The sequence below is a fragment of the Cupressus sempervirens genome, chromosome 2 (genome assembly GCF_028749045.1).
Source record: "Cupressus sempervirens isolate cs-2001-9-10 chromosome 2, ASM2874904v1, whole genome shotgun sequence".
NCBI classification, from domain to species: Eukaryota; Viridiplantae; Streptophyta; class Pinopsida; order Cupressales; family Cupressaceae; genus Cupressus; species Cupressus sempervirens.
In genome coordinates this window covers 757,679,711-757,691,755 of record NC_143119.1, presented here as the reverse complement: position 1 = coordinate 757,691,755, position 12,045 = coordinate 757,679,711, and the positions used below count along the sequence as shown (strand labels likewise).

General features: G+C 33.4%; 1 protein-coding gene across 3 annotated transcripts in view; it reads right to left on the bottom strand.

Moving 5' to 3' along the window:
- Positions 1-3,786: 3,786 nt before the first annotated feature.
- The window catches only part of LOC149575634 (Gag-Pol polyprotein/retrotransposon), a 63,225-nt gene continuing 54,966 nt past the window's right edge, over positions 3,787-12,045 (bottom strand). For 2 of the 3 annotated variants that reach the window (XM_089815399.1, XM_089815398.1), the window contains exons 5-9: positions 11,066-11,161; positions 5,457-5,510; positions 4,638-4,703; positions 4,264-4,342; positions 3,787-4,155 (exon numbers count right to left, since the gene is read on the bottom strand). In XM_089815399.1, coding sequence (XP_089671525.1) covers positions 4,078-4,155; positions 4,264-4,342; positions 4,638-4,703; positions 5,457-5,510; positions 11,066-11,161 — 373 coding nt within the window. In that variant the 3' untranslated portion in view covers positions 3,787-4,077. The remainder of the gene's footprint in view (positions 4,156-4,263; positions 4,343-4,637; positions 4,704-5,456; positions 5,511-11,065; positions 11,162-12,045) is intronic. The other variant, XM_089815400.1, reaches the window with a different exon arrangement.

Here is a 12,045-nt window from a genome sequence, read left to right as displayed (position 1 = left end):
GTTGAAATAGAGTTATTCTCCCAAGTGCCCCACAACTTACTTACCATCAAATCTCATTCCACAAAGGAAGGAAAAATGACAATAAATCATCTCCTAACATGGGGCAAAAGATCAATAGTGTCTAAACCCAAAGGTCTCTGAGAGTATGTTACTCAATGATACAAATTAGGTAGAGAAGGCCGAAAACCATCAAATCTATACACTAACTCACAATGTTGGAACTACTCCACAAATTGACTTGCTATGAAAATTATCTCCTACTTATTGATGAGCTTAAGGGGCTTCATAATGAATGATTCATAAGACACAACACTTGATGAAGGTTTTGTAAATGAGATTACAGGTAGAGTGGGTTTTACCATGGAGGAAACTTCGTAGTTAAGCATGCTCAAGTTGGAGTAGTACTAGGATGGGCAACCTCCTGGGAAGTCCCAATGCTTCACCTAGATCTAATGAGTGCTAATTCTTCCATTCATTCTCAAGAGAGATGGATTCGTGTTGAATCACTACTCATGAAACATGGGTCAATGAGTTTGAGTGAAAAACTACACAGTTAAATCTTGATAGCAATATCACAATTTGACTCGTTGTGGAAATTATTTCCTACTTATCAATTGATGACCTTAAGGGGATTTCTAATGAATGGTTCATAAGGCATAGCACTTGGTGAGTGTTTTACAGATGGGGTTGCATGCAGAGCGGGTTTAACCATGGAGGAAATTCTATGGTTAAGTGCACTCAAACTGGAGTAGTACTAGGATGGGTGACCTCTTGAGAAGTAAGAGACTCACATTGAAACACTACTCATGAAACATGGGTCAATGAGTTTGACTCAAAAACTACATAGTTAAATGTTGATAGCAATATCACAATGTCAAGAGATATCATTTTGAACAATATTATTAATTTCAAAAAAATAGTTTAAGCTATACTTAAGTCAAGAGGCTTTCTACAGTGGTATTAAACGTCAATGTAAACAACTAGCATTTTTCCATAAATTTGACAGGTATGTGACAGTTCTAATTTAATAAATAATAATACTTTACAAAAAACTATAACAAATGAGTCCCAAATTGATTGCGGTGCTAGTTCATTATCCTTCTCATATTAAACCACGATTGTCTTGATAGGGCGGATAGTAACCACAAATTCAATGCTAAAATTGAACCTTTACATGAGGATTCGTTGAGCAACATATTAATTAATAGCCTAGGGTTTGTACATAATTTAGAGGAAGGCGCCTGCAATGACACAATCAACATCAAAATAAGCCAAAAAGATGCAATCCAAGAGAACTAGCAGTAACAACAATTCCGGTGTTGGTAAGGCAGTGTAAAATATTGGGGCCTAGTTTGCTATTTGGGTAAGAGAATTTTTTATTTATTTAAATTTTAGAGTTCAAATTGGCAATTGCTCTTTCATTCCTTTGTGGTAGCTTTATAAATTGTTCAAATAAATCAAAATAATGTTTGACAAACATTTGATTATTCTGTTCCAAGTTTGGAAGGATGTCCCTCCTTGTACAGATCCGAACACAGGTTACAAATTTGATATCATCTCTTCAAATTCACTAAATTTTGTTCACAGTTCACTTTATGCTAAGGGGATTTCATGGGTAGGTGATTTTTAGATCCATTGTGGGATTAAAAGAGAGAAGAAACAACTTGCTATAGAGGAGAAAGTGGAATTAAAGTGACTATAAATGGTGGTTGTAGTGTTTATGAATGGTTTGTGAGAGAGCAAAGCAGACGTGGGGCATTGATTTCTATTTCACCTCGTGCACCAATTATTTGTAGCATTTGAGAATGACTTGTGCTCGATTGAAGAAGATGCTTTCCTCAATTGTGTAGAGGACAACCAGAATTGATTCGCATTATGAAGGCATTGATTTCTATTCTACGATTAGTAGGAAGAGCTTTTTTGAATTGAACATGGATGAATTTGAAGAAAATGTGACTGAGTGGCTCAACAACAACCAACTTGCAAAGTTGGACGAATTTGATTGAATTTGAAGACAAATTAAAGGAACCGTAGAGCCTCTGTAATCTAATTATTGCCAAAATGTATTTAGAAGGGGGTAGTGAGCCTATGCCGAAAAATAAATGGACTGAATCTCCCAGCGGCTCTAGCCAAAAGATTGAATAAATCGATTTATTTTCTTGCTCTGTTTTTAGGTTTATTCTTATTTCACTGTCTGATTCATGGCTTCATTTGTTCTTATGCTCAAAATTTTGTATCCAACTAGCACATAAGTTTTTCATATAAATATGAATAAGAGTTGCATATGTTTTTCTATGTACTTGATAATAGTATCTAAAAGGAATTATAATTCCTGAAATTATATGGTTTCTTCTCTCAACTTTAACAATTAAACAACTTCGATATCTTGAAATCAAACCAAATTTAATTGATATCAATTTTAAGAACATTCATTTTAAATAAACACAAACACAATTTAATATATACATTTTGTAGTGACAAATATTAGATATTGTGACAAATATTAGAGTGTGTGTGTGTGTGTGTGTGAGAGAGAGAGAGAGAGAGAGAGAGAGAGAGAGAGAGAGAGAGAGAGAGAGAAGGGTTGACATATAATCAGATTGTTGAGTTAGGTGGCAATCTGCCCCAAAATGTTGAGGACAGATATATATCTAAGTGTGCATATCTATTTCCGATCGCCATAATATTTTATGGTGTCATCTCTGCAAAATCTCATCACGGATTTAGGGCTTTTTGTAGATATGGATTTGATTCTCTTAATTTTACTTTGAAAAGAGAAGATGCCCATATTGACAAGGCTTCGTTCAAATAGGGCTTGGGTCTCTCGTACAACTAAGAAACACATGCATATGCTTTGTTTTCAGGGAAGAAATTTTTTTTTTGGCTTTGGACAAAGAACAAATTTAGTATAATTAGAGTTAGTGTTAATGAACTTTTTTGTGAAATGACAAGTTTATAATGGGTTACTTTCAGATTTCTTGTATATGAGTTTGTAGATATGTAGTAGTTGGTGTGCTTCATGAGAGGAGTGATTTTCCTAGGTATGGAGTTCTTATTATGCAGATAATTATTGGTAGACATTTTATGCATTTGATGTATTGTAAATATACATTTGATGCATAAGATCCAATACAAGGAATCGAAAATATTGGATCTTATACATTTGATGTATATTGTAGATATACATTTATGAAACAATTTTTTTTTGTAATCTTATTTTTTGTTTATTTGCAGCCTTCTAGCCTTCTAACTTTCGGAGTACATAATTTGATGAACTATTTAAATTTGTGAACTTTAATATCTTGAAATTAGATATCTCTCGTCTTAATTAACAAAAAAATTTAATTAAAATTATAGATATGCTAATTACCATACACACATTTAAATTTTATTACATTTAATTGTTTTTTTCATAATATTATTTTTTATTTTAATTTCTAAAATTTAATTCTCTACATCTAATTTTTATATTTAAATTTTAATCTTTTTACCATTATATTAAAAAGTAAAATTTATATTTTTAGCCAAAATTAATCATTTTTTATATTTCTTAATCATTTTAATTACGAAATTATAAATTACTTTGTACAAATATCTTTTCACATTTGATGGTTGTTAATTTTAAAATAAACGATGAAGAGTTTTTGTTAAATCATGCCACCGCTGCTGCCATTGTTGAACGTCTGTCAGCATTAATTATATGTTTTTAAAGATAAATAGAACGGAAAGATAAGCACAATACTAACCAAAAGAAAAGAAGAGGTGAAACATCTTCTTGGACCAATATCACAATAAGAATTAGATGTCAATTTATGAATAGCCACGGTTAACGTTCACTCTATCTATACAATCTATGCATAATTTGACAGCTTTCCTTCATAGATCAGCAAATGTTGAAAAGATTCAGCTGCACATTTACTTGCATTGCACTTAAAAATTCAACGATGGTAGGACTAGTCAGAATAAACCATTATTACAAATTTACAGGGATCGACTTGTGCCAATGAAACAATATTTGTGCCCATAACCAATTTCTTCTTTCAAAAGAAAAAAAAGCTTGTGCCAAAAAGATGATATTTATGCCCATAACAATGTCACGGTGGCAAACAACGATAATGCCAATCCAACGCAGAGAATAACAATAGCTCCAAAAGCCTGATCACAAGCAATTCATAAACAAAGTTTAATAACAATCATACAGCAAACTAATATCCAAATACCAAGATTAAAACGGTAAGTCTGAATTGAATATAAATGCATTACTGTTTTTGTAGATTTGAATCTAAACTTTGTGGTGAACCATGATAAACCTTGATCAACAAAAGGAGCAACGGCTAGAGCTCTGCAAGTACATGTTTTTATCATACAAAAATTCTCTGCCCGGAAACCAATCTCAGATTTTTAGGGACCGTATATGGTATCAACTATTTTTATTGCTAATTGATAGCAGAAATCAGGTAAAACGCATTAAACACCAAAAAAATGAAAGACGTACACATCCAAAGCTGATATATTCGACATTTATTGAAACCTAAAATTTTTTAGGACATAACAGGTAAAACGCATTAAACACCAAACATTTTAAAGAGATACACATATACAATTAGAGATGACAATTCATTGGGAAAAATGCCTACCCTGCTGCTCTCAAAATTTTCGTAACCTGACTTCCAGCCCAAACCATTGCCAAAATCTTCAAGAACCTTTGAGAAGAAAATTGTATATCGTGAAATATTAGTATATTCTTCACAAAAGACTGATCCCAAACAAAGGAGCTACCAGTTCTTTTAAAAACACTAAACAGTCTACTATAGTACAATGCGTGAACATGACAAAAACAAACTGTTGTAGAATGTATTTCAAATTTGCAATAGAAAAAAATAACTATAGTCTTCCGATTTAGTTTCTATCATCTTTGGGTGTTTAATGGCGAAAAGAAATTCTCCTAAAAATTTTTTAGACAAACATATGTCCATCATACCTATGCAATACATGCTGCATTTCTTATGACCCTTCAAGTTTTTAGAAGAAAATTGTATATCGTGAATTATTAGTATATTCTTCACAAAAGACTGATCCCAAACAAAGGAGCTACCAGTTCTTTTAAAAACACTAAACAGTCTACTATAGTACAATGCGTGAACATGACAAAAACAAACTGTTGTAGAATGTATTTCAAATTTGCAATAGAAAAAAATAACTATAGTCTTCCGATTTAGTTTCTATCATCTTTGGGTGTTTAATGGCGAAAAGAAATTCTCCTAAAATTTTTTTAGACAAACATATGTCCATCATACCTATGCAATACATGCTGCATTTCTTATGACCCTTCAAGTTTTTAGAGAATGCAGGAAGTTCAGCTTTTTATGATAAATCAAGCCAAAATGATATATAAAACATGGAAACATATTGGATGACAGACCAGCCGTCGAGAAGAATGATTCTGAATCAGTCACCTTTGTGCAGCAGGAAAATAGCCCATACCTCCAGGTGCAGGGGCAACATAGAACCTGGCATAACATAATGTTTATCCATTAATTCAACTAGACACTTTCCGGTCAATTACAGTAGATGCATTAACCATTGAATTCGTCATTAAATACATCCTAAGATGAGTTGCATTGACTACAGAAAATCTACTAACAGGTTAGGCTCCATTTAATAGTTGTGTATGACACCATCCTAATGTTACTAAAATACCATGAAATAAATAAATGAAAAAACCTAGTTGAAAATCCTTGAGAGTGAAACTCACGTGAACTTCATTCATAAAAATCCTACGGCGAATTGCCACAGATAGAGAAAAGCTAATAGCAAGTTAGGGTTTATTTGATATTTGCATATAGAATTATTCCAATTTGACTCAAACCCTAATAAAATAGATAAATGAAGATATTTAGTTAAAAAATCATTGTTACTGAAAGTTATGTAGATTATCATCCATTAAACATTAAAACTCAAAGCAAGACTAAGTGCTACTATAGGCAACCAAAAACACATCTTGTTTGTAAGTTAATTGTTGAAATGCAAAGTTGCATGGATGCTGATACAGATAATGAATGAAAATGAAAGTATCCCAGAAAGCCGTATGTGATCAGTATGTACATCCACTAACCAATGATTTCTTCAATAGCTTCTAATAAGAAAATACAAGTACACACAACTATGCCATAAAATCGGAAACAAACATAGTTGATTTCCCACAATTAAAACCTTAAAGAAAAGTGACTACAATTTACAAATCTAACAAATTTCAGCAGCATTACAACATACAAATTTAATATTCTAAAATCATAAAACTAGAAGAATAAGACATGATAGAAAGCATACATATACTTAGAGAAAACCATTCCAGGTAAAAAAGCCCACATTTCAAAGCATTGAGCCAATGTATTATTCAGGAACAAATTACAATACATTTTCAGACTCTAAGCCTTCATATGGAGATTCACATCTTGCTCCATCCTATAGAAAATCCGGCAGCATAACCCTGTGTAATGAACTCCTCTTCTCTCTCTCTTACATCTCTTCAGCAACACATTGTATTTTTAGAGTTTTCATGCAAAAGGAAGCTGTTTCTAAAGTGTGTACATTCAAAAATAACTAACCAATAAAATATCCTAAGGTTGATTCATCTTATCCCAACAATCTTCCACTTGACGAAAGACCTTACATGAGTCGAATTGATGAAACTATGTCATCACAACCATCCACGAAACCACATAAATCATAACACATACTCTTGTGCTCCAACTAGACAACTATCCAAATAACACAAGCATAAGATCCTAGTGATAATAAAGGCTAGAAAATACTGCCACCACTCTACTATGATCATGAACTATATAGAAGCATAAAAAACATCAACTTCTTAGTCCAACAAAATTGCGAAGTAATCCTCTAGAAAACAAGATAAAACATCAGCAAAAACAACCACCAAATTGATTTCTCCAATCCAACTAATAAACCCACGAGATTGAAGTTAACATCCACAACAAATGTTAACCCAGTTAGTCACCCATACCTCAAAGGTTTCCAACATCAACAAACTCATGCCAACAACATAGCCAACCCATAAACTGCAACTTCAAGGTCCATGTGCAAACTAGTCGATGAAGATACAAGAACTCTCACTGCAGGGGTAATGTCAAATCTGAAAGATTAAAGGCATATTAAGTCTACGATAACAACACAAAAAAAGTGTAACCATGTAATATAAAGGACCATCCACAAAGATACACAAAATCTTATAGCAAAAGTGCTACAAGTCACCTAGTCTCCACAACTCTTCTATGTTCTCCACATTCAACAAAGAAAAGAGATAAAGGAACTGCCATGTCATCAATAAAAAATAATGAAGACAAGTGATAACACATGACCAAAAAGAGTGATCACCATAGTTCCAACTAAAATCTCAATATACAATGTAATGTGAACCCAAACATCCAAGAAGATATTCAAGACCAAAGAGAGAACTTGCAAATCATAAGCATGTAGCATATCCTCATACAAAAGCCTCTAAATGCCAACTGTGCCAAGTATGATCTCCTTCAAAATCCCAAGATAAAAACCACAAAGACATCCAAATTGTTCAACCTCAAGGGATCAAACATAGCATGATATCATGAATCTACATAGATGCAAGCCTCTCAAAGAAGATCAAACTACTCTATTCCCCATTTGAAGAAATCAGCCCACTATCATCTCCTACTATCATCATAAACAAAAATACACCTCAAGGAGATAACCATGCTATCCATCTTTTACAATAAATCCTCCAAAATCATCTAACTCCAGCTCAAGATCCATGAGTATGAAAGAAAACATAAAACACTTGAAAGTTACATTGGGCAATACCTCTCAAGTGATAAACTATTGAGTAGACCAAGAGTGGGGAATGAGAATGCTCCTCCAAAATATGCAAGTCATAATGACTTATCCAAGATTAGTCTCCTCATAGGTCTCTATTGAACTCATGTCCAAGCCAATGTAGGCTCCTTATACTTTTGCTGAAATCTCATCAAAAGTATACATCTCAATAACATGTCTCTTATATCAAGAGAACTCTAGCCTCACCTAAGTCTCCAACTATCCATTAGCACCTATAATAAATTAATCCATGCCAAACTCAAAATGCAACACTTCATGAAGTATCAAGCAAATGATCAAAGTACTCAATACCAAGAAAATAAACCAAGATTAATGTCAAAGTTCCAACCATGGAATAAGGAACATAAACATGACAACATGATCTAAACCATATACTATAACATGCTCCAAGTGCACAAACCATGATCTCAAGAAAAAATGTATTATGTCAAAACTCTAACATCCAATCAAGACTGTGTCATGACATAACACGAATGTAATTTAAACCAACATTACCTGTCAAGCACCATGAACACCTCAACCAAGGACTCTAAGAGTCCTCTATGGCTCTAAGATGTTAACATCTCCAATCACATGAAGACATCATCTCCAACTAGTGAACCAATAAATGTGAAAGACCCTTCTACAACAACAGGATCTAAGGCATCCTCCAACATTTGCGACACTAAAGAAGATCTGCCATCACTATGTGATGAATATACAATCACTGCTAAGGTTTCTACTAAAACATGATACCAAACTCTCCAAGCATATGACACACCATCCCCCAAATCTAAAAATAATCTAGGCCCATGCATCACACCAAGTTAAACCAAGATTTCCAAACTAAGGAAATACACCATGCTATAGGACCCCATAACCTAACTATCCAAGTAATCACTTATCTCCTCTCATCCCAAAGCAACCACACGAATGCCCAAGTGACCACAGACAAGGCCGAATAACAACTCCGCACCGACATTGAATCAAATCTAGTGGATATAGATAGTCCACACCCAAGTTATCCCACTGCAATTAGATGGGTGGCCTACCCACTTGATTGCATAACTTGTAAATCTAATCTTTGCAACATGCAAACCCACTACGACATAGGTGACATGTAAAAATGAGATCTGAAAGAGAACAATCATGTAGACAACATGACTCAAAACACCTGATCAAGCACATATCCGATTTGCCAATTATGTCCACATCAAGCACTATAGTTTGGGAATCTAAAAAAGCATCACCAAAGAAAAGTTGAGTTATTGATCACATACCAACATCCCCATGCAAAGAAAGAACCACACCTCTTTTCACCATGCACAAAGCATGCATGCATGTAGAACTACAACTATCTCATTCAGTAACACCCTAAAGTTACTAGATCAAAGTCTAGAAAACAACTCTTCAATAGATCCACAAAAAACACAAGTTTTTCCTTGTGCATGCAAAACTTGCAAAATCATTGTGTTCAAGAACACCCATGCACATCAACATCCACTTCTCATCTAGAAGACTAAAAAGTTTCAAAACACCCAACAACTAAACCCAAAACAATGGATTGTCATTAATGAGAATCACCTTAGGTTCTTAAGGAAAATCTATAAACTTCTCACATCCAATAAACAAGAATCCAAGCCATGCAAGCACAATCATCCAAGAGGACAATGTAGTACAAGAACTTTAGGCCCACTTGTAGACCAACTCCACAACCACTACTAGCACAAGCATTTGAGAGAGATAAGATTATCCAGAAGCTTCCAAATTATCTAATGGTCAACTCCATAGCCTCTATGCATTTTAGGTAACAAAAGAGACATCTCCCAATACTCATGCATCATGAATTATTTTGTTGTCAACCAAGAGTTCCAGATCAATATCATTTCAAAATGACCAACTCCATTTTCTCTATCTTCACCATCCTTTAGAAAATGTTTGTTGTCTCTTGAAAAACTAAATAAGCTACAAGACTTCCACTCATGAAAGGATTAATTATTAGTCAATTCCTTTAGAACAAATTCCTTCAAGCTCTGCAAGGTAAAAAATCTTAATAGAAGAAATACCAAGAACCAAAAACATTGTGAATCCTCACATGCAAGCGGCATGCAACTCACAAAACTGAGTAATTGAAGGGAAATAAGAGCATCTCAGAAAGCTATCTGAGATCAGCATGTACATCCAGTAACCAATGTTTTCTTCAATAGCTTCTAATAAACAAATACAAGTACATACTACTATGCCATAGAAGTGGAAATAGACAATTGATTTCCCATAATTAAAACCTTAAAGAAAAGTGAGTGCAATTTACAAATCTAACAAATTTCAGCAGCATTACAACATAAAGATTTAATATTCTAAAATTGTAAAACTAGGAGACATGATAAAAAACACAAATGTATGTGGGGAAAACCTTTCTAGGTAAAAAAATCACGACACTCCAAAACATCAAGCTAATGTATTATTCAGCAACAAATTACAATACATTTTCAGCTTTCACATGGGGATTTACATCTTGCTCCATCTTAGAGAAAATCCGGCAACATAACCTTTTGTAATCAATTTCTCTTCTCTCTCTCACATCTCTTCAGCAACACGTTGTATTTATAGAGTTTTCATGCAAAAGGAAACAATTTCTAAAACGTCACATTCAATGTATTTACAACCTATTAGAATTGAGGACTTCGAAACCCTAGCATTGAGGGGTAGACAAAAGAACTACACTTACGATCTCCACAACTGTACCAATACAAGTCCTGCTGTTTTCAAATCATGTTAACCTTACTTTCTTTTTATTTAAAAAGTGCCTCATCTTTTATTACAACTTTTTAATCAGATATCTAGGAACAGGATATTACACATGTTATGCTTTAATAATCAGAATGCCTACAATGTTACAAATCAGTCTTCCTCACCTGCAGAACTCTAAAAAGAAACAAAATGTTATTGGAATCTAGTGCATCCCTACTCAATATATAAATATTATCCAAACAAATTGTTGGTGAGGCAAGAATACTTTATGCTACATGGTCTTGAATAGAAAGAAGCTTTTACTTTTTACAGGGTAAAAGGATGTTATTGTTTACATGAGAAATAAGGGTTGAACTGCTTGCACACTGACTATACTTGTGATGCTAAAAAAATTATTTTATACTCTACTGGCTATAAGCAAATAAACAACTATTTGTGTTCTTACCAGACAATTAGAAAAGCCACAAGATAATAAATCGTGTTCAACAATCCATATGATAACACCCCTGCCGCTCCATATCTCTTCAATTTCTGCAACAACCTAGTAAATGTACATTGTACCATTGATTTTCATAAAGTTAGTTTCATACACGGTATATAGAAATTAATGGAAATCTGTGTATAAGAAAAAGCATACATATTAACCACAGTCACTGAAATCAAAGATTTACATTAAAATGTACATGTTTCACAGTATATTCTAAAAGTGGGCTATAACTCTAGGAAGCTCTTAGTAAATGTCAAATGACTTATTTTTTATTCAGTTTTATATTTATCTCATTCTTTTAGGAAACCGACTTTTCTTGGGATAATGCAGAGACCTGCAGAATCATGAGATTATGTTTGATTACAATCTTTCAAGTAATTCACTTCTGTCCCATCAATTTACAAAACCAATGTATTAAATTTTTTTCTAAACAAAACATTACAAAATATTACATGCTTACTTCAATATACCAAAATGACATGTTGTAGGGGGTTGGTTACCGTGGAGGACATGAATAGTTATGTTTCCTGAAACAAGAATGGTTTTCATCTTCTCAACCGAAAAATATTTGCATTTGTCTTAATGGCAAGGAACAGTTTTCATCTTCCTAGCCAACAATTATTTACATTTCTCAGTAAATGCCAAAGAATGGCTTTCATCTCTGTGGTCAGATGCTGTGCAGAGACATTAAATTTTTCAAAATATTTTTTAATAATAAAGAAATTCTGGTGATTAAAAATCCTGGAAGTTTAAACATTTAATTTTTTTGGTTGAACACTTAAAGGCTCTCTCCCTATTACTTAGGGAAATCTTTGACGAAAAAAGTCAACTTCCTCTCCCTAATGATCAAGAGACAAGGCATTAATTAATAGTAAAGAAAATTTCTATCCCTTCATAGTTGTGTCCACTAGTGGGAGAGGGTATAGCTCAATCAAATG